This window comes from Lycium barbarum, chromosome 4 (assembly GCF_019175385.1).
Source record: "Lycium barbarum isolate Lr01 chromosome 4, ASM1917538v2, whole genome shotgun sequence".
Taxonomy (NCBI): domain Eukaryota; kingdom Viridiplantae; phylum Streptophyta; class Magnoliopsida; order Solanales; family Solanaceae; genus Lycium; species Lycium barbarum.
This window is the reverse complement of record NC_083340.1, coordinates 140,631,626-140,652,138: the sequence shown is the minus strand read 5'-3', so window position 1 is coordinate 140,652,138 and position 20,513 is coordinate 140,631,626. Positions and strand designations below refer to the sequence as shown.

General features: G+C 33.4%; 2 protein-coding genes across 2 annotated transcripts; one reads left to right on the top strand and one right to left on the bottom strand.

Annotated features, from left to right (window-relative positions):
* Positions 1-30: 30 nt before the first annotated feature.
* On the bottom strand, positions 31-360 carry LOC132637929 (chlorophyll a-b binding protein 4, chloroplastic-like). The gene has a single exon (XM_060354941.1). The coding sequence runs from the start codon at positions 358-360 to the stop codon at positions 31-33; it is 330 nt and encodes a 109-aa protein (XP_060210924.1).
* Positions 361-9,765: 9,405 nt separating this feature from the next.
* Positions 9,766-14,842, top strand: LOC132637928 (glycine-rich cell wall structural protein 2-like). Its single transcript, XM_060354940.1, has 3 exons — positions 9,766-9,857; positions 10,387-10,881; positions 14,532-14,842. Exons 1-3 carry the CDS (start codon positions 9,809-9,811, stop codon positions 14,840-14,842), a joined length of 855 nt encoding a protein of 284 aa, XP_060210923.1. The 5' UTR covers positions 9,766-9,808.
* Positions 14,843-20,513: the final 5,671 nt, after the last annotated feature.

Sequence of the window (20,513 nt, the reverse complement as noted above, 5' to 3'; positions counted from 1 at the left end):
GTAGCCCACAATTTTTATATATTACTAAATTCATTTTCCGGGTACAACGTTAGTAGCAAAAGCCCAAGCATTGTTAGCCACAGGGTCAAAAAGGTTCTCAATTGGTCCCTTTCCCGTGACAATAGCTTGAACAAAGAAACCAAACATCGAGAACATAATCAATCGTCCATTCTTGATTTCCTTGACCTTCAACTCAGCAAATGTCTCTGGATCATCAGCGAGGCCAAGAGGGTCAAAGGCACCTCCCGGGTAGATCTTGTCAAGGCCTTCACCTAGTGAGCCTGCACCAACTCTGTATCCTTCCGCAAAGCCCATAAGGACAACTTGGCAGGCCCAGATAGCGAGGATGGTCTGGCACATTATCCTTCTAAAATATTAGGAAAAACTACGTATATATGCATATTAAGGAGAAATATTTACGAAACGTGACGATAGTTTTCTTTATTTACAAAACATAAAGAATAATTACAAAACTTGACAGTGTATGAATACTGTATGAAGTCAAGTATATTGAATCCAGATTTTTTTTTCTCTGCAGAGTGTATGATTAGTGTATGAATACCGTAGGTATATTCATACAACTTTCATACACTATTCACACATATTTTTCATGCTCACCGGAAAATAGTCAGATCTGTCCGGAGCAACTAAGAAGACGAAGGGGACAGTGGTTTGACCGGAGCAACGAAGAAGAAGATCTGGCCGGAGCAACAAAGAAGACGAAGGGGACGAACACCCTCTTCCCTCCACCACTAGATCTGGCCGGTTCTCTGCCAAAGCTCCGGTAGATTCCACAGCCGGAGGATGGACGGAACCCTCGCCGGCGGGAAGACCATTAGCGGTTGTTGGAATGGGTTTTTTTTTTTTTTTGGTAGAATATGTATGTGTATAGGTATTGTAATGTTATGTTTTGTAAATAAAAAAATATTGTCACGTTTCATAAATATTCTCCCTTAATACGTATATATATGTAAATCACCCAAAATATTATCGTAGTAATATTTAATTTTCAAGTGTTGTTATTTTGCTAATTAATGATTTATTATTGTATTTTTAGCTTTGTTTCTGATTTATGCTATTTCGTATTCTGATGATTTGCCAAACATACTCAAGGAATCAGATAGGGACCATATACGATCAGGTCCCCTAGCCGTTGCAGGGTCAACCCTACAGCTGTAAAGTTGTTGCACTGTACCGACTGACAGCAGTGCAACAGCACAACTGTGTTGTGCTATAGGCCAAGACTACATGAAATGTCTCTTTTGGATCATCTCACACGCTCCCCTATATAAACAACATGTTACAAGTGTAACCCTAACACTTTGCAAATATGAAAATCACATATTCAAAGTGCTAGCCGCCATTGCTCTCCAGGAGCTCCTAAGAACAAAGCTTCGACAAACACAAGGACCAGATCCCAATGACTGAAGATGTCTTAAGTCCTTAGGTTTGTTGAGTCTTTGTATTTTGATCTTTATTTGTATTCCTACACTACTTTGTAGAAGTGTCATAGTAGGATGGATTGTCAACCTTTTCTCAGTTGTTTACTTGGCCAGAGTTAGTCAAGGTGTGCTTTTTTGCAATACAGTTATTGTAAAGTCTTACAATAGAGTTGTTGTAAGAGGGGAAGGGATTAAGAGTTTAATTCCTAGGTTGCAATAGGTTGTAATATGAAGTTGCTCATTTATAGTGACGTTTGGGAAATCCTACTCCGGTAGGTTGTGGTTTTTAATCGCTTGAGCAAAAAGTTTTCCCGGTAAATATCTTGTGTTATTTACTGTTGTGTTTACTCAAGGGAATATATAGAAAACATGATTCTCTATACTGTTTGGTGGACTCGAATATTTTATCAGTGTCCAAACAGTAAGTGCACATTATCCATGAAATATTTTGAAGCATATCTAGACGGTTACCTACATTAACAGAGTAGAATATTTAGTTACTATATTTTTCAGGACTCTATTTGTTAAATGATTCAAAAGGCATGGAATTGATCATCAATGTCGAGTAATTGAGTCACTGGATTTTAAGACTTCCAAAATTCAAAGATGGACTGCATATATTTGTGTGGCAAATAATTTTTTATACTTTCAAATTTCAATAAATAAAGAGAAACGCATGATAAAATTCACCTTTAGTGACTCACTTTTGTTTGATGTTCAACTACGTATACATTCACTTCTTTCTCGTTTTATTTTGGTTTTTTTTACGTTTTTTAAGCGTTTATAGATTAATCGGAAAAGGTTCAAATATGTCATCGAACTATCGGAAATGATTCATTTATGCCACTCGTCAATAGTTTAGCTCATTTATGCCATCGAACTATTAGAAATGACTCATTTATGCCACTCATCAATAGTTTGGCTCATTTATGTCATCGTCCGTTACCAAATTGACTCATTCATACCATTTTTCATTAACGTCGATTTTACAATATCAGATATGATACGTGACCTCCAACTAGATTATGGTTGTGGGTGGGTAGGGTGTATGAGTAGGATTTTTTAGTAATTTAGGATTTAAAATTGGGCTAGTTTAATTAAATGACGTAGACCTCTAATGGAGGCCATGTTTCATATCTGGTATTATAAAACCATCGTTAATGAAAAATGGCATGAATGAGTCATTTTGGTAACGGGTGATGGCATAAATGAGCCAAACTATTGCTGAGTGGTATAAATGAACCATTTCCGATAATTTGATGGTATAAATCAGCCAAACTATCGATGAGTGACATAAATGAGCCATTTTCGATAATTCGATGACATATTTGAGCCTTTTCCGTAAATTAATTAATTGGACCCCGCCAATAGTTATTGACCATGCCATTAGCTATAGTATTTAGCCCCTTCCTATGCAGATTTTTCATAGTACCTTAAAATTTTTACAATCTACTTAGTACTTTAGGTCATCCATGGCAACTCCAGCATTCAGCCTCACAAAACAAAGACCACATAAGCAAAGTAAGATATATTCCTCTTTCTTCTTTCTTGATACTTTACAAAAATGTTAATGAGTCCGCCGTGTCTGATAGCCTCTAAAGGTAATGAATGCATTCTTGGAGGATCACATTTTTTTGACCTCGTTGCACATAATATTACTGCATCCACTACATAACAAATCAGTCTAAATTAATATAATTAGATTTTTTTTTTTTTTTTGGAAAAAAAAAAATACAATGCATATGTAGTTTAAGTTGAGCCGGCAATGGAAGTTTTAGTGACTAATGTTAGCATCCATTTTGTGGCGACGCGGTGATGTCATTACAAAAACTCTTATTTTTATTGGTGATTGCATCGTTCGCCAGAAAAAGTCGTCATTAAAAATCTCATTTTTGTAGTGGTTGTTGGAAGTGGAGCTACCAAATGGAAGGAGGTTCAATTGTGAGATTCATTCGTTGAAAAATAATGCTAAGCAAATAAGATAAAAATGTTTTTGTGTATTTATGAATTGTTGAAACCCTTTAACTTTAGGGGAATTTTTAGTATCGTTATAAAGGCGATTTAAAAAATATTTTGGGTTTTATGTCTAAATTACAAGTGAATCATTTTTTTCAATTCTTTTGATAGAATTTCTAGTTTCGCCACTGGCTGGAAAAGCTACATTTTTTTTTTAACCAAGAAAATGCTATTTTCTGTGCAATGCTAACAATAGATGCAAAAATGAGATGCAAGTTGATGCTTGTTGTTGTTCTGGGAGTCCTAGTGCAAACTTCCTCTGCAAGAAAACTTCTCTAGAATCCAATATTACCCAATTTACCTAACTTCAACGGTGCATTTGACCAAATTTTAGGAGGTCTTGGTGGTGGCGGCGGTGGCAGAGGTGGAGGTGGAGGAGGAGGTAGTAATGATGGATTTGGTGCTGGCTTCAGATTTGGTGAGGGCCATGGGTTGGGTGTAAATGGTGGATTTGGCCAAATTGTGGGAGGTATTGTTGGTGTTGGCGGTGGTGGTGGTGGCTTCAGAGGTGGAGGAGGAGGTAGTGATGGTTGATTTGGTGTTGGCTTTGGCTATGGGGAGGGTCACGGATCCGGTGCAAATGAAAGAGTCGGCGGCGGTCAAAATAATGATAGTGGTTTTGGCACTGGAGCAGGTTGGGGCCATGGTGGTTGTGGCAATTGATTCCACCATTTGCTCAAATGACAATGTTTCATGTGCACGTTATTTTAGTGTGCGCTATTTCGCGAGTAGTTCTTGAATAAACATTTTGCTAGTGCGAACTTTTAATAGAGACATCAATGTGATTATGTGACAATGTTGATATGATGTAATTCTACTCTTGTTTTGATCAATTCAGCTATTATAGTAATGAATATCTTTTAATCTACAACGACATTGTCCGTTGATCAAGATCGTCCACCATTCAAACTACAGACTTATGAGTTTAAATTTCACTCAACTTGGTTACCTTCCCTTAGACAATATGTATTAGTACTCCAATTCACTTGAAGCAAAATCTGAGAAATTTCTTCAATAACTGCCTTTAACTTCAGGTTTCACTGAAAACTATGCCTAAATGGAAAATGGTCAAGCGCTTCCCAGAACACAGTTAAAAAAGGCCAATTGATCGAACAACTAGTTTAATAATCTACCATATTTGATGCTCCATACTTCTATGTCACATTCTTTTCTGGTCACCGTATTTACAGACACATCGATCTGTGTTTACGGATTTTCCAACATACAACCACATAAGTGACCTATAAAATCATCTTCTGAACAAGATCCTAGATCTAGTACTCCACCACTCCCTTAATCTACTATTAACAATAGTATCTCTATTAAGGATGCCTAATGGAGCACCAAAGTTTTGCCTTTGACAACAAACTCACAGATAAAACACGTATGTTGAATTGTTTGTGTCACCTATCTTGTTAATTATGGAGATAGAAGCCTTTGAAAGGTGCAAAAAAAGCTTTTTCCCTCATTCACTCTTTGACCTGAGCTCTGTTCATGAGTAAATATCTTAAAAAGTCATTCAATTTTGAGAAATTATTTAGCAAAGTCATTAAACTTTGCTATATATCAATAAAATCATTTAACATTAGCCTTTACTCTCATAAAATCACTCAACTAAATATGTCATCAAAAGACATGACAATATTAATTAATTTTTTTATGCCATGTAGACATGGACCCCACAAATTAAAAAAATCATATTTTAATACCTCAGCATCCACCTACCAATCCTTCATTTAAAACTCATTTTCTTTCTTGTTTCTACCTTATCTTTATGTGTGCTCTTATTCTTTTTCTTGAAATTATTTTCTTATTTATTTATTGCACTGTCCTTCTTTTTAGCTTCTACAATCTTTCTTTTCAGCTCTATTTTCTTATCTTTCTACTTTGTTTACGTATATCTATTTAATAGATAAGACTTACTCATACAAGATATTTACACCAAATCAATACGTATGAATTTTATTATAATTAAGAAATAAATAAAATAAAAATACATATTAATTACTCATAATTAAAGAATATATAGAAACACGTGAATGTTATTATTGGTCTGGCTTAAAGGAAGAGGCCACATAGGACCGGTTGGACCCTTTCCCTTTGTAAGCAAACAACAACAACAATTTTTTGGTTAATATACATTAGCACTAAGGTTAAAAATAAATCTGTTGGCATTGTGTTCAATGAGTCAATTGAAATTTAACAACTTAGCTCTCATGTAAAGTGTCTAAAGTAGTAGATTAATTTTTATACATTAAATTTTAGAAAAAACTGAAATGTATATCCAAAATTAAAGTATGAATTTATTTTATTTGTGGGATCCATGTCTACATGCATGGCATTAAAAAATGATTAATATTGCCATGTCAAATTTCTTTGATGACACAATTAGTTGAGTGATTTTATGAGAGTAAAGGCCAAAGTTGAGTGATTTTATTAATATGTAGTAAAATTTTAATGACATTGCCACATAATTTCTCAAAGTTAAGTGACCTTTTGAGATATTTACTCCTCTATTCATATAGCGTCACAACTTGTTTCATAGTAAAAACCCCCCCAACGAATACTCGAATTAATTATGACGCACCCAACCTTTGCGGACGATCTATTACCCCCCTGGCCTTATTTTTTCTATATTTTTGTACTCTTTCGGCTGACATGGCACAATCAAAATTTGATGCCCAGTTGCGCAGTAGAGAGTGTTGCACACTCTCCGCCACATTGGCGCCACATCACTGCCACTTTTCCTTTCTTTTTTTCATTTGATTTTTCTTTTATTAATTATATTTACACCAATTAACCTCTAATTAACCATTAAACCCTCCATTAATTTTGTCTTCTTCATCACTAAACCCTTCTTCTTTTTCTTCATCATTTCAAGAAATCCATCAACCCATTTTCTTCCTCCATTAACACACACACATTCAACCCATTTTCTTCCTCCATTAACACACACACATTCAACCCATTTTCTTCCTCCATTAACACACACACACACACACACACACACATTCAACCCAATTTTTTCAAAATTAACAATCCACATTCAACCCATTTTCTTCCTCCATTAACACACACAAATTCAATTTCTTTCATCAATCATAAATATCCTTTCAAGAAATCAACCAACCCATATTCTTCCTCCATTAACACACACACATTTTACCCATTTTCTTCCTCCATTAACACACACACATTCAACCCATTTTCTTCAAAATAAACAATGAAGAACTTGCACGAACTGCCATTCAAATGGACTGGTTGCTCAAAAATATTTATTGCACGAATTGCCCTTCATTGTCTACAAAATAAACAATGAAGAAATTGCACGAATTGCCCTTCAAATGGACTGGTTGCCCTTCATTGTTTACACGAATTGCCCTTCAAATGGACTGGTTGCACGAATTGCCCTTCATTGTTTACAAAATAAATAATGCAGAAATTGCACGAACTGCCCTTCAATTGGACTGGTTTCCCTTCAATGTGTGTGTGTTAATGGACGAAAAAAATGGGTTGAGTGTGTGTGTGTTAATGGAGGAAGAAAATGGATTGGTTGATTTCTTGAAAAGATATGTATGATTGATGATGAAATTGAATGTGTGTGTGTGTTAATGGAGGAAGAAATTGGGTTGAATGTGTGTGTGTTAATGGAGGAAGAATATGGGTTGGTTGATTTCTTGAAAATAATCTTTTTATGATTGGTGATGACATTGAATATGTGTGTGTTAATCGAGAAAATTGGTTGATTGATTTCTTGAAATGATGATGATGAAGAAGAAGAAGAAGAAGTGGCAGTGACGTGGCACTAACGTGGCGCCAATGTGGCGGAGAGTGTGCAACACTCTCCGTTGTGCAATTGTGCATCAAATTTTGATTGTGCCATGTCAGCCGAAAAAAGTACAAAAATACAAAAAAAAATAAGGCCAGGGGGGTAATAGGTCGCCCGCAAAAGTTGGGTGCGTCATAATTATTCCGAGTATACGTTGGGGGCTTTTTTTTTTTATGTATTTTCCCTTAACTTAATTGCACTACCTTTCCATTGAAGATAACAATATCATCTGCATAGGTCAGGTGTTAGGGTGCCAAACGGGTGGGTTTAGTTGATTCGGGTAGGTTGAAAATGGTTTGAACAAAAATGGGTTGGATTTCAACCCGCCCATATTTTATATGGGTAAAATATGGATTGGTTATGGGTTAGCCCATATTATATAACTGCAATATTATTTCAAACGTAATAATTTTTTCATTTATTTATTATCAAATATTGTGAAATAGAAAATTCGGGGGTGGGGGGAGGGGTAAGAAGTTTTTTTTCGTTTTTTATAATTGTTTTATAAAATTAAAATATAGGATGAAATAGAAAGTGTGTGTGGGTGGGGTAAGAAAAAATTTCTCACTTTTATAATATTTTTATAAAAGTAAGATAAAATATATGAAATAGAAAATGTGTGTGTTGACTTTTTATATTTTTTCTTAATAAAAGTAAGATAAAATATTCGAAATAGAAAGAATGTGTGTGTGGGGGTGGGGGGTGGGGTTTGTAAGAAAAAAATTCTCACTTTTTATAAATTTTAATAAAATTAAGATAAAATATATGAAATAGAAATGTGAGGGAGGGGGTGCATTGGTGTGCTTTTTATCGATCCGGAAAATATTTTTCCTTAAATTTTAAGGAATATATTTTCTTCTATTTTGAGAAAAATGAGTTGTTGGGTTTAATGAGTTTATATATGAGTACCCATATTTGCCCATATTTTTACATTTTTTTGCACGGATTTCCCTTCAAATGTGATAGTCTTTATTTTTGCCTTCTCTTAAAAAAGTGGCTGAAAATAACTCGAGGTTCTGGATTTGAACCTCCGCTCAGTCAAAAAAAAAAATAAATCGCAAGGCAAGGCTAGGCTTCGCGAAAAGTCTGTCTTACTTTTTTTTTTCTTTTTGCCTTAAGGCAGAGTTTTTTTTTTTAATTCTATTGGAATTCTACTTTTGCAACGAAACTCTGCCTTGAGATTTTTTTTTTTTTTGACTAAGCCGGGATTCAAACCCAAAACCTCGGGGTATTTCAGGCGAATGACAAAAATTAAAGACTAGCAATTTGAGGGCCAAAAATGAAAGACCACCCCCGAATAAGGTCAATCGTACAAATTGTCCTGGGTTAAGAAGAGACTTGAAGCCCATATTTATCCAACTGAAATATGAGTGACCCAACTCACTAAAATGTGATTAAATGGGCTAATTTTCTAAATATAAGCTTAAATTGCCACCTCAGGTGGTTAAATTTGAGTCCTCTAGTATTTATGGAGATAGGCACAAAACAAATTTGGGGTTACTGTACAAATTATTCAACAATCTAGATAGCACTTCAGCACGCACCCAAAATGAATAAGAAGGATCTTCCTGTATTAGACCTTATAAAGATGTGATGAATCATTTAGTGCTCCGTCGTCTCAAATTAGTTGTCACATTTTGTTGCTCGACAGTAAATGTAAACTTTGATTCAATAATTTAAAATACATTTTTTCATTAAATTGACTAGAAAAAGTTGCAACTTTTAGTACTTTTCATATAGTTTTTAAATATCTACATTTTACTTATAAAATCTTGAGTTGATCTAATCTAATTTAGCTTTAAATATTAGTCAAATTGATTCTCGAGAAACGAACATGACAACTAATGTGAGACAGAGAGGAGTATAAATGTCCATGACGTTTATAACGGATATATATACCATCTTCTTGGGGAAAACTCACAACTATGCACTTTACGATTGCAATATAAAATTAAAAAAAAAAAAAAAAAAACACGATTGCAATTTTTGAAAATAAACCATAGTGTCAAGACTTATCGGAATTCAACCACTCTTTCATGTAGAAATAATATTTGAATAAAAATACCCAACTTAAAAAACGACAAAGATCCACTTATTTGAACTTATAAAAACTGAACTCCACTGAAAATCTACACTAATGCTTAATTTTTGTTAATTTGAGTATCTTAATATCGAGTAATTTAAAAGTCATGGGATTTAGTTTATAAGTTAAAAAATGAATAGAAATATGGCAGATAATGTTTTCTACTTTCAATAAATAAAGCGAAACGCAAGATATTAATTCACTTTAGTAACTCTCTTTTCTTTATTGATGTTCAAGTACGTACATTCACTTCATTCTTATTTTTAATGACGTTTTGCAAGTGTTTGTATATTAATTAATGGTAATTTCAATAGGAGTATTGATCATTGTATTAATACCTTCAGGCTTCAAGGTACCTATATAATCTCCTTCCTATGCAGATATTTTCATAGTACCTCAAATATTCATACAATCTGAGTAATATCTTAGCACTTTTTGATGGCTAGTCCAACATTCAGCCTCACAAAACAAAGACCACGAAAGCAAAGTAAGATATTTCTCTTCCTAATTCTTGATTAAGAAAATCAAGTATTCATATATATTTAATTTTGAGCCAACAATGGAAGTCCTTGTGACTAGTTTTCGTCACAAAAACCATCCATTTTGGTGAACACAGTGATGTCGCCATAAAACTATTGTTTATATTAGAGATTGTATGGGTTGCCACAAAAGTTTCATTTCTAATAGTGACGTTGTTGGGAGCAGGAGTAGAGTTACTAATTGAAGGGGGCTTAATCGAATCCCCTACATTAAAAAGTAATACCGGTGAAGCAGGATAAACACAATTTTATATATGTAATAATGTAGTAATAGTGGTGGTTTTAAAATTGGTTTAGGTCACACATTTAAATCCTAAATGTTACATTTTAGTAGATTTTTAAATATCCCCTTGATAGAATTCCATCTCCGTCAATATTGATCGGAAGGCTACATTTTTTTACGGCTCTTCATAATTTTTATTGTGGTTTAATGTCTCATTCTTTTTTACTAACAATATGCTATTTTTTTTTTTTCAGTGCTAACTGTAGGTGCAAAAATGACATGCAAGTTTGTGCTTGTTGTTGTTGTGGGAGTTCTAGTGCAAACTTCCTCTGCAAGGAAACTTCTTGAGGATCCATTATTACCCAATTTACCTAACTTCAACGGTGGATTTGACCAAATTTTAGGTGGTCTTGGCAGCGGTGGTGGTGGTGGTGGAGGTGGAGGAGGAGGTGGAGGAGGAAGTAATGGTGAATTTGGTGCTGGCTTCGGATTTGGTGAAGGTCACGGATCAGGTGCAATTGGCGGATTTGACCAAATTGTGGGAGGTCTTGTTGGCGGTGGTGGTGGCGGCGGCGGCGGAGGTGGAGGTGGAGGAGGTAGCGATGGTGGATTTGGTTCCGGCTTTGGATATGGCGAGGGTCATGGATCAGGTGCAAACGGTAGCGGTGGTGGTGGTGGAGGTGGAGGTGGCGGCGGTGGTGGTCAAGACGGTGGTAGTGGTTTTGGGGCCGGAGCAGGATGGGGCCAAGGTGGTGGTGGAAATTGATCCCACCAATTGCTCAAATAAATCTCTTAATATAATAAGTGAAAAGCACATTAAAAGCAAGTAATTTTGCTATAGGGATTTTGTTTTTGTCCTAATTGCTAATTACACTATTTAGTGTGCTCTTGAATAAACATTTTGATTATTAGATACATGGTAACAATGTTCGACTTGATGTACATCTACTCTTGTTTTGTTTTTACCACATTATTAATCATTATAATAGATGATACAATTTTTCAATCCATAACACCAAATATGCAATATGGTGCAGTAGGGGAGGGAATCATAATAGTTCAATTGGTTGACTATCTAAACTTTCACATTGTTGGTGAAGGTTCAATTCTCCGCCTTGTACCGCTCCCCTATTTCCCCTTCCCCCACCCCCATTTTTTTTTATAAAAAAGAAGTAATATGATGCAGTAATATTAATAAGATTATCTTTTGAAGCAAAAAAAATGACCAATTTTCTGTTCCGTCAATTCCATTCTCCTCTGAAGAGAAGAGAAAATTCGTTCATCATTCTATTTATTGGAACTAAGGGAGCAATATATACAATCAGATCAAGGATTTAAAGCCTCATTGGTTCTTACATCGATCTCAAATTAATATATCAATATTTATAAATTTTGTTTGACAACTACAACTTGTTACCAATTTTTATCTATTTATCTTGTAAGTTGTTCACAAGTTTTGTTGGACCAACATAACTTGATACTATCTTTATTCTACATGTTTGTTAAATAATTCACAAGTTTTATCGAGGAACAAATCTTGATTATGTTGTTCAATTATTCACAAGTTTTCTTGGCGAGCGGCCATAGAGTTACTATCTTCATTATACCTAATTTGTTAATTTGGATGGGAAATTTTTGACTTTGTTATTTAATTGTTTGTAAGTTTTGTCGAGCAGCCACAACTCGGTAGTATCTTCTTTATGCCTTCACAAGTTTTGCCGAATGAATAAATCTTGATGTGTTGTTCAATTGTTCACAAGTTTCGCTTGACATCTATAACTTCATACTATTTTCATTCTACATATCTTTTTAATTGTTCATAAGTTTTTGCTGCCCCAACTTGTTCTTATTTTCATTTTACCTATCTTGTTAAATTGTTCACAAGTTCTGCAGGATAAGTAAATCTTGCATGTATTTTTAACAATTGTTCACAAGTTTTATTGTAGGGGTAAAATTTGGTATTCCCTCTTCCAAGTTATGTGACACTTTTCGCTTTTCGAGAGTCAATTTAACTAAACTTTGAAGCTAAATTGGATTAGATTAACTCAATATTTTAGGATTATAATTTATATATTTGAAAACTACATGGAAAGTACTATAAGTTGCAATTTTTCTCATATCAATTTGATGAAAAACACATCTTAAAATGCTAGTCAAAGTTCGCTTGAATCTCGGGGCACGAAAAATGTAACATAAATTGCGACATAGGGAGTATTATTTTTATTCTGTTGTTAAATTGTTCACAAATTTTGCCAGATGAACCATCTATCACGCCACCTTTTGACAAATTTAAAGCCCTTAATCTATACTCACTCTGTTTCAATCTGTTTGTCTTATTTTTCTTATTAGCACGTTTAAAAAAGAATGTCTCAATTCTTTTTTGGCAACACTTTAATTTCAACTTTCACATAACCAGTTTAAGACCACAAGATTAAATGACATTTTAGTACATATTATATATCTTATATTTAGACCACAAGATTAAGAAGTCATCTTTACTTTCTTAAACTTCATGTCAAGTCAAAGACAGACAAACAAATTGAAACGGAGAGAGTAATAATCTTAATTACAAAATTGGGACCTTCTTGTTGAGTGTCAAGTTACCTACTTTAATTTTCTTTTCCCCCAATTGTAAATATGCTAATAAACAAGTCACTTTGAGAAAAATTACTAGTTAGAGATTACCTTATATAAATTGTCATCGAAAAGATATTTCCATAATAGGTTATATATATTTTTTTTTTAAAAAGGTAAATTATCTACTACAACAAGTAAAGATAATCTAAGATGTTAAATTTTCTTGTATCGTTATTGAATATTAGTTAAACTTAGTTTTATGCAGGGCAAAATTCATTCACACCCCTAACTTTGCTATAAAAATCAAACTCCGCTTTAACTTTGAACAATAAACATTATTCTCCCCCTTCAAGAATAATGACAAAATCACTCAATTTTGCCTAACTATCACATAAAGTCACTAATTATAATCATGCACAAGAAGTACTATCAACTGCTAGTGATTTTCCGTGATATATAGACTAAATTGAGTGACTTTTTAGTCACAAATTTTCTTGACGACATCTAGATATATTCATATATTTAGCTAAATTTTAGTGATTTTCATCACAAAGAATAGGTTCGTGACCTTGATGTAATATAATAAAATAAAAGTTGAATAAATTGAGTAATTAACTCAATCCGTTGATTCACGGCCGTTTCCAACAAAACGTTCATAATCTACATTTTTACTGCATACAATATCAAACCGATAAAATTAAAGTTACACTAATGCTGAACTTGGTTATCTAAATGTCGAGTAATTAAGTCATTGGATTTTGAGATTTCCATAAGATCAAAATGAAAAACATAATTTTGTTGCTACTTTCAGTAAATAAAGCGAAACGCAAGATATAGTTTCCTTTTAGTAACTCTCTTTTCTTTATTGATGTTCAGTTCATTCTCCTTTTTTGGTTTCCGTTTTGCAAGAGTTAATTAATTAATTAATAGTACTTTCACTAATTGTCACTGACCGATATTCCATTAATACAATCAGACTTCAATTCAAGGTACCTATATAATCTCCTAACTATGCAGATATCTTCATAGTACCTCAAAACTCAAATATTCATACAATCTGAGTATAATAACTTAGCACTTTTTGATGGCTACTCCAACATTCAGCCTCACAAAACAAAGACCACGAAAGCAAAGTATGATATATATTCCTCATCCTTAGCTTCTTTTTTATGTGATATATAGATCTATTGAATTTTTGAAAATAATAACAAGTTCGTGTCGAACTTTTTCAAAATAGAGCATTTTTAGAGGATAGACTAATTAACATTAGTCTAGTCTAGTAAACAATATCACTGCATCCACTATATAACAATGAGTCTCTAAAGTTATTATGACTAGATTATATTTAAATTCAACTATGCATACAGCATATATATGTATAGTCTGAGCCGACAATGGAAGTCACAGTGACTAGTGTTCGCCACAAAAAACTTTCATTTTTGTGGAGTTAATGCGGTGATATCGCCACAAAAACTCTTGATTTTATTGGTAACTGCGAGTCGCCACAAAAAGTCATTATTGAAATTTCATTTCTCGTGGTGATGTTGTTGAAAGCTAGCAAATTTGGAGCTGTCGATATTTAAATTGTTGTATTCTTTTAACAGTAGGGAAACTTTTAGTGTAGTATTAAATATAACTTGAAAAATCATTTTGGTTTCTTGTTCAATTTTAAGTGTAACAATTTTATTTTTTAATTCTCTTGATAATATTCCTAGTTCTGTCACGGATAGGTTACACTTTTTACTGTTCCTCATAGTATTTATTGTGGTTTAACATATAGCAGCTATTTTCTTTAACCAAGAATTGCTATTTTTTGGTGCAGTGCTAACAGTAGATGCAAAGATGAGATGCAAGTTGATGATTGTTGTAGTTCTGGGAGTTCTAGTGCAGACTTCCTCTGCAAGGAAGCTTGTTGGGGATTCAATATTACCTAACTTCAATGGTGGATTCGGCCAAATTTTAGGAGGTCTAGGCGGTGGTGGTGGTGGAGGTGGAGGTGGAGGAGGAGGTAGTGATGGTGGTTTTGGTGCCGGTTTTGGATTTGGCGAGGGTCACAAATCGGGTGCAAATGATGGATTTGACCAAATTGTAGGAGGTGTTGTAGCTTTAGGATTCTTTTATTGCCATTGTTAGTGTTAATTACTGTATATTAACCTTTGCTTACGATTGGAAAAAATGTTTCATTCTAATGGCAGGTTTGTAAAGACGGACGGATTTGGCGATGTTCGGAGATAGTAACATGGTAAATTTTCGAAACTTGATATGTTAAAGTAGTTATTTTGATTCTTGATGTATTTATTTTGGATAAAACTCATAAATTCATTATATATAAACAAAACTAAGGCGAGGATATGCTAATAAGGACGTGTTTCTCTCAATAACTTCTAATTATCATTGACGGTTTTGAATTGTCAATGGGTAGCAGCTTTTGTTCTCTTGCATAATTCTCCTTGAAGATGGCTATGGCAATTGAAAGCATGCACAATATTACTTTTACTCAGTAGTAAAGGTAAATTTTTTATTTTTGAATTGATTTCTGAATAAAATTGTATTGAATCATATATATATATATATATATATATATATATATATATATATTTATTTATTTTATATTGTTCTGAGAGTTATAGCTGATTATTTTTAGCTTGAAGTGGAATTCCTATTTCATGTTTATTGTTAACTTGTAGAACAATGTTTTACTAGAGATAGATTATTTTGTTTAATAGAGTTACGCAAGCACTTTGCATTGGAGCAATAAGGTAATGCAATGGCCTAATCACATCTTGGGTACCAAATAAAGTTACATCATATATTCCGATTGGCTTATTCGATATACGGTACTTATGATGATTTGGCAGTGTTCGGAGATAGTAATATAGTAAATTTTCGAAACTTGACATGTTAAAGTCGTTATTTTGGTTCTTGATATGTATTTATTTTGGATAAAACTCATAATTTAATTATGTTATAAGGTTCATGTTGATTAATTTGTAGATCACAATATTGTCTTCAATCATCTATAGTTGTTGAGACTTATTGGATATATCAACATGCAGTTAGTTTTTCAATTCAAAACTGTAACTTGGAACATCAACATATGAAATTAACGGTGTTGCATTCCTGGTATCATACTTTGAGAAGGATTGAAACATGGGATAATAGAATCAATCAACAGACTAAGACGATTATTACTTTTGCTTACAATCAGTGTTTTAAAAGGCGGGGCGTAAGGCGGGGCGTTTTACATACGCCTCGACGAGGCGTAAGCCTCGAGGCACGGGGCGTAAGCCTCATGGGTATTTAATTTTTAGTATTTCTTAAAATAATATAATTACAATAAATATTTTTAAATAGGTAAAATTACATAAAAAAAAACTGTAAATAAATGAAATATATATATATATATATATATATATATATATATATATATATATATATATATGTGTGTGTGTGTGTATATGTGTGTGTGTGTGTGTGTGTGAGCGCGCGGGCGCGCTTGATCCTCACAAAAAAATGATCAAAGCAATCCATTATACACCGCTTATAACTTGTAATTATATATAACATAATTTTACAAGTATAAACAATACAATGAAATAAAAGCTATTATGAAATGCAAAACAATTCTAACATTTTAACTTTCAAACACGGAAAAAACACAGTTTCTTAAAACACTATTACTATCATACTATTCATTTTATCTCCCTATAAGCAAATAATCAATAAAATTAATCAATATTACAATTAAAACATAACTTCTTCATGAACAAAAAATAAAATTATATGATAATTCTGATACATAGGACTTATGACCAATGACAAGTGAAAATGTACAATTCCGCTATGTGTTTTTTTTTTAAAAATTAAGTGATATTCACCCTCACGACGTTCTCAAATAGTAAATATCCAATACTAGGACTTGTTATATGAGTTACACCCAATCTTCTATTTCTATAGATGAAAAACTATTAAGTATCATTATTTTGTTAAACAATTATGAGGGTGAATGATTTTAATTAATGAATTTAAAATATAATTTGTGTAAGAACTGTTAGGCGAGCCCTGGGCGTTGGGCGTTACGCGTGTTTAGGGCGTACGGTTGGGCGCTTAGGGCGTAAGCCTCATAGGAACTAAGCCCCGCACGTTAGCCCCAAGGCGTTTTGCCACTGCCCTGCCCCGAGTTGAGCCCCGGGGCGAGTCCTGACACTGCCTTTTAAAACAATGCTTACAATTGGAATAACTCCAACTCTCCCTATGAATCTCTCGGTATAGCTTTTGATTTGAGTTTCGTCTTTAGAATTTTATTTAAATTGAACAGCCAGCAGGATATTGTATATTTTATTGGCTATTAATTTATTACTTGTAGTTGACTTTAGAATGACCTAATATTTTCCAAAAAAATCACCATTTCTATATTAATGTTAGACTCAAAAAATGATTGAATTTAGCGCCGGATCTATAATGTTGGTTACGGAACTCTAAACTTTTACCCAACTCAGGTATATACTATGTCATACCCCATTTTAACCGGGTTAAATTAGAAGTACGACATATTGGAGATTCCTGTTTTTTGTTTATTTTAAGGAGTCGCCACCTAATTATTTACGGTGAATTAGGACACCTAAAGTTAATTAAAGTAATTATCTAAAGTTGATTTTATTTTAAAGTCTATGAAACCAAATGATTCTAGGTACGGGTTCAATTAGTCTAAAGGGAAGGTATTAGGCACCCTTTAAGACCCATTAACAATGGTTAACCGACCGGACTTACAATTGATTAGGCTAAGTGTGAACATAGTATTATAGAAAAGAACGTAGCTTTGTAAATATGACTAAAGTTATAGATAGACATATAAGAATGCTATTTAAAATAGGACTTGTAGAAAAGTAATAATTTGTATAAAAGAGTATTTCTAATGCTATTTTGAATACTACTTATAAATGTTGTTAAGGTTTTAAACGAAAGCATAATAGTGTTGTTTAAAATAATACTTGTAGAAAACATAATAATTTGCTTAAAAGAAGATTCTAAATGTTAAATGAGACTTAAAGATATGGCTAAGGCTTTAAATGAAAAATATAGTAATGTTATTCAAGATAAGATTTGTAGAAAATAGGATGATTTGCCTATGAATAATAGTCTTTTAAAAGATAATGCGACGAATGTGATTCTTTAAGTAAAAATGATATTATATGAATATGATGGTATGGAAATGCCTGGACTTATCTTTCTATTTCTATCACTCTTTATTTAACCAATTTTTTGGCTAAAAATATGTATAGTTGGGTAAATCTTGAAAATGTTTATAAAATATAATTGGATCCCTACTTAATGACGTTTTGAAATTCATAAGATAGTAAGAATGAAAAATGATTTCTTTAACCCAAAAATATGTAGGCATACTATTTGAAAATCAATTACTCAAATAAATGTTATGGATACTATAAATAGTTTAGAAAATAGAAGTGAATGTAATTTGTGAAATTAACTACCCATTACTAAACCACAACCCTTAATATACTAGAATTTATCTAAGTTAATAAAATAAGATGAGATGTTAGTCATACAAAGCAAATACAAAAAATACACAACAATAAAAATAAGGAAGAGAGTAAAAGAGTAAATGGGTTGGGCCTATTTATTAGGGCCCAACTGAACTGTTCACGTTTATTGGGCTTAGGCCCAATAAATCCCTCTATATTGCTGCTGTGGGCTGTCTTGTCTATTGGGCTTTGGCCCAGATTTTGTTTTCTTGTTTGGCTGCGGATTGGACTGACACAGGAGGAGTTACGTTGGGCTAAAAACCCAACATCAAGCGCGGAAGGAGACGAGTCCAAGGAACTCGTATGCGATAGTCATGCATAAAACAAAAGAAAACGATTAGTATACGATCAACGAATAATGTTAAACATACAAAATATGAACTCAAAAAAACCAATTAACAGATTGTATATTCTATGTATATTTCAAGTATACCTCATGTACACACACTCATAAGGATGTATAGAAGGTCAATATTGGAAAGCTTTCTGCCTCGTCTACCCGATGTTGCATAAGTTCCAAAGGATTTCATGAATCCCAGGCATGGCTAACACCGGGGAGGATTTAAGCTTGATCTTTAATGATCATTCAAACCTCACTAATAATGCATTAGTTGTGAGTATACTTATGGAATATATAGTCATGTGCCTAACTGCCTAAACCAATTTTAAGGAAAAAGCACTTAATGTTCAGCGGACATAATCAACAAACAACAACATGGATCAAGTAAGGTATTATGAGACTGATTAAGCATGTAACAAGAAAAACTAGAAGTACAACATACTTTTAACATGAATGACCGATTAAATAAATCTAGTGGCACATTATTTAACCAACAATTAGGCAAAGACTAGCAGTAACAATAGCTGGGAGTAATCAAACATGACTACTGGATTCATGTTCAACATGGCGCATACAGTGTCTGGTGACAGAAGAGTGCAACAAAGAAAACAAAGAGAACAGGTGCAACAAGAGGTAAGTAAAACAACTACAATCAGGAGAACTGGGCAGAAGATTGAACAGTTTCTGTTCCGAGAAGCAGCAGGGAAGGAAAACAATTGGGGAACAGATTTCTAGACGCAGGATGCAGGATCAAAAGCAGGTCACAATACTAAGCAAGATGAAATGACATGGGGCCATATAATTGCACAGAACAGCCATATGGAGTGTTTTAATTAGGGTAAGAAGCGCACAAGAAAACAAGTAACAAAGGAGCAGGAGTGCTATGCAAAAATCAGAAGGAAACAGAAGTTCAAGGCAGCATGGATATGCAGCAGGGCAAAAAACTGTGCAAGTGGCAATCTAATCCTAGCTGAGTGTCAACAATAGGAGGATTGGAGACTAGATGAGACTGATATTTAAATTTAAAAAATAGAAGAGAAGAGAAACATACCAACAGCCAACATTATCATTACTTAGGCCAATGAGCATATGAAAAGAATCTAACTTTTAAAGTTATCTTAGGATGGCAGTAGGCCAGCTAGACACAAGTGTTTTAGATGGCCAAAGTCAGTTTCAGTCTACTTGCTTGAAGGCATTCACAATCATTTTGGAAAAAGAGAAAGTGTGAGTTAGTTTAGCTCAAACGAGATCGAAATTTCCTTTTTTTAACATCCAGACTTAAGCTTTCTAAAGAAATATTTAGGCATACATGATCTTCAAACAGTCCAACATGCATGTGTATTAATCGCCTATGATTGACAAGCTAGCAATGCATTAATCATACCTCACAGAGCAGTTGAATATAACTATCCTAGTCTAAATTTAAACATGTTTGACAGCGAACTAATCAACTAAACCAAAATTAGATTTGGTTACGTTATGCACTCCACTTGAACTAACAGTAAACATATCACATACTACTGTTTTCATATTAGCACTAACCAAAATAGAAAACTTAAACCTACAGATTGATAGACAATTATGGAAATGGTTCAGTGTCGATCCGTTTTAATCACATACACAATATACCTAAGATATACACACCATGGTGTGTATATCAGATGTATATCGATTGTATATCTTCTTCTTACTTCGATAGCCCACTGTATATCCTATGTATATTCGACTTCATCTAGATTCTAAGTCTTGGAAATTTAGTCTAAACCTCCAAATCACAGTATACGTCCTTCAAATTCGTTTTAGCAATTAATATTCTATCCTAACAGCTCCCAAACATCAAACAAATAACATGACGATAAGCAAACTACATAACTGCTACAAAAAAAAAATAGCAGAATAAGCTAAGATTTTAACTAAAACA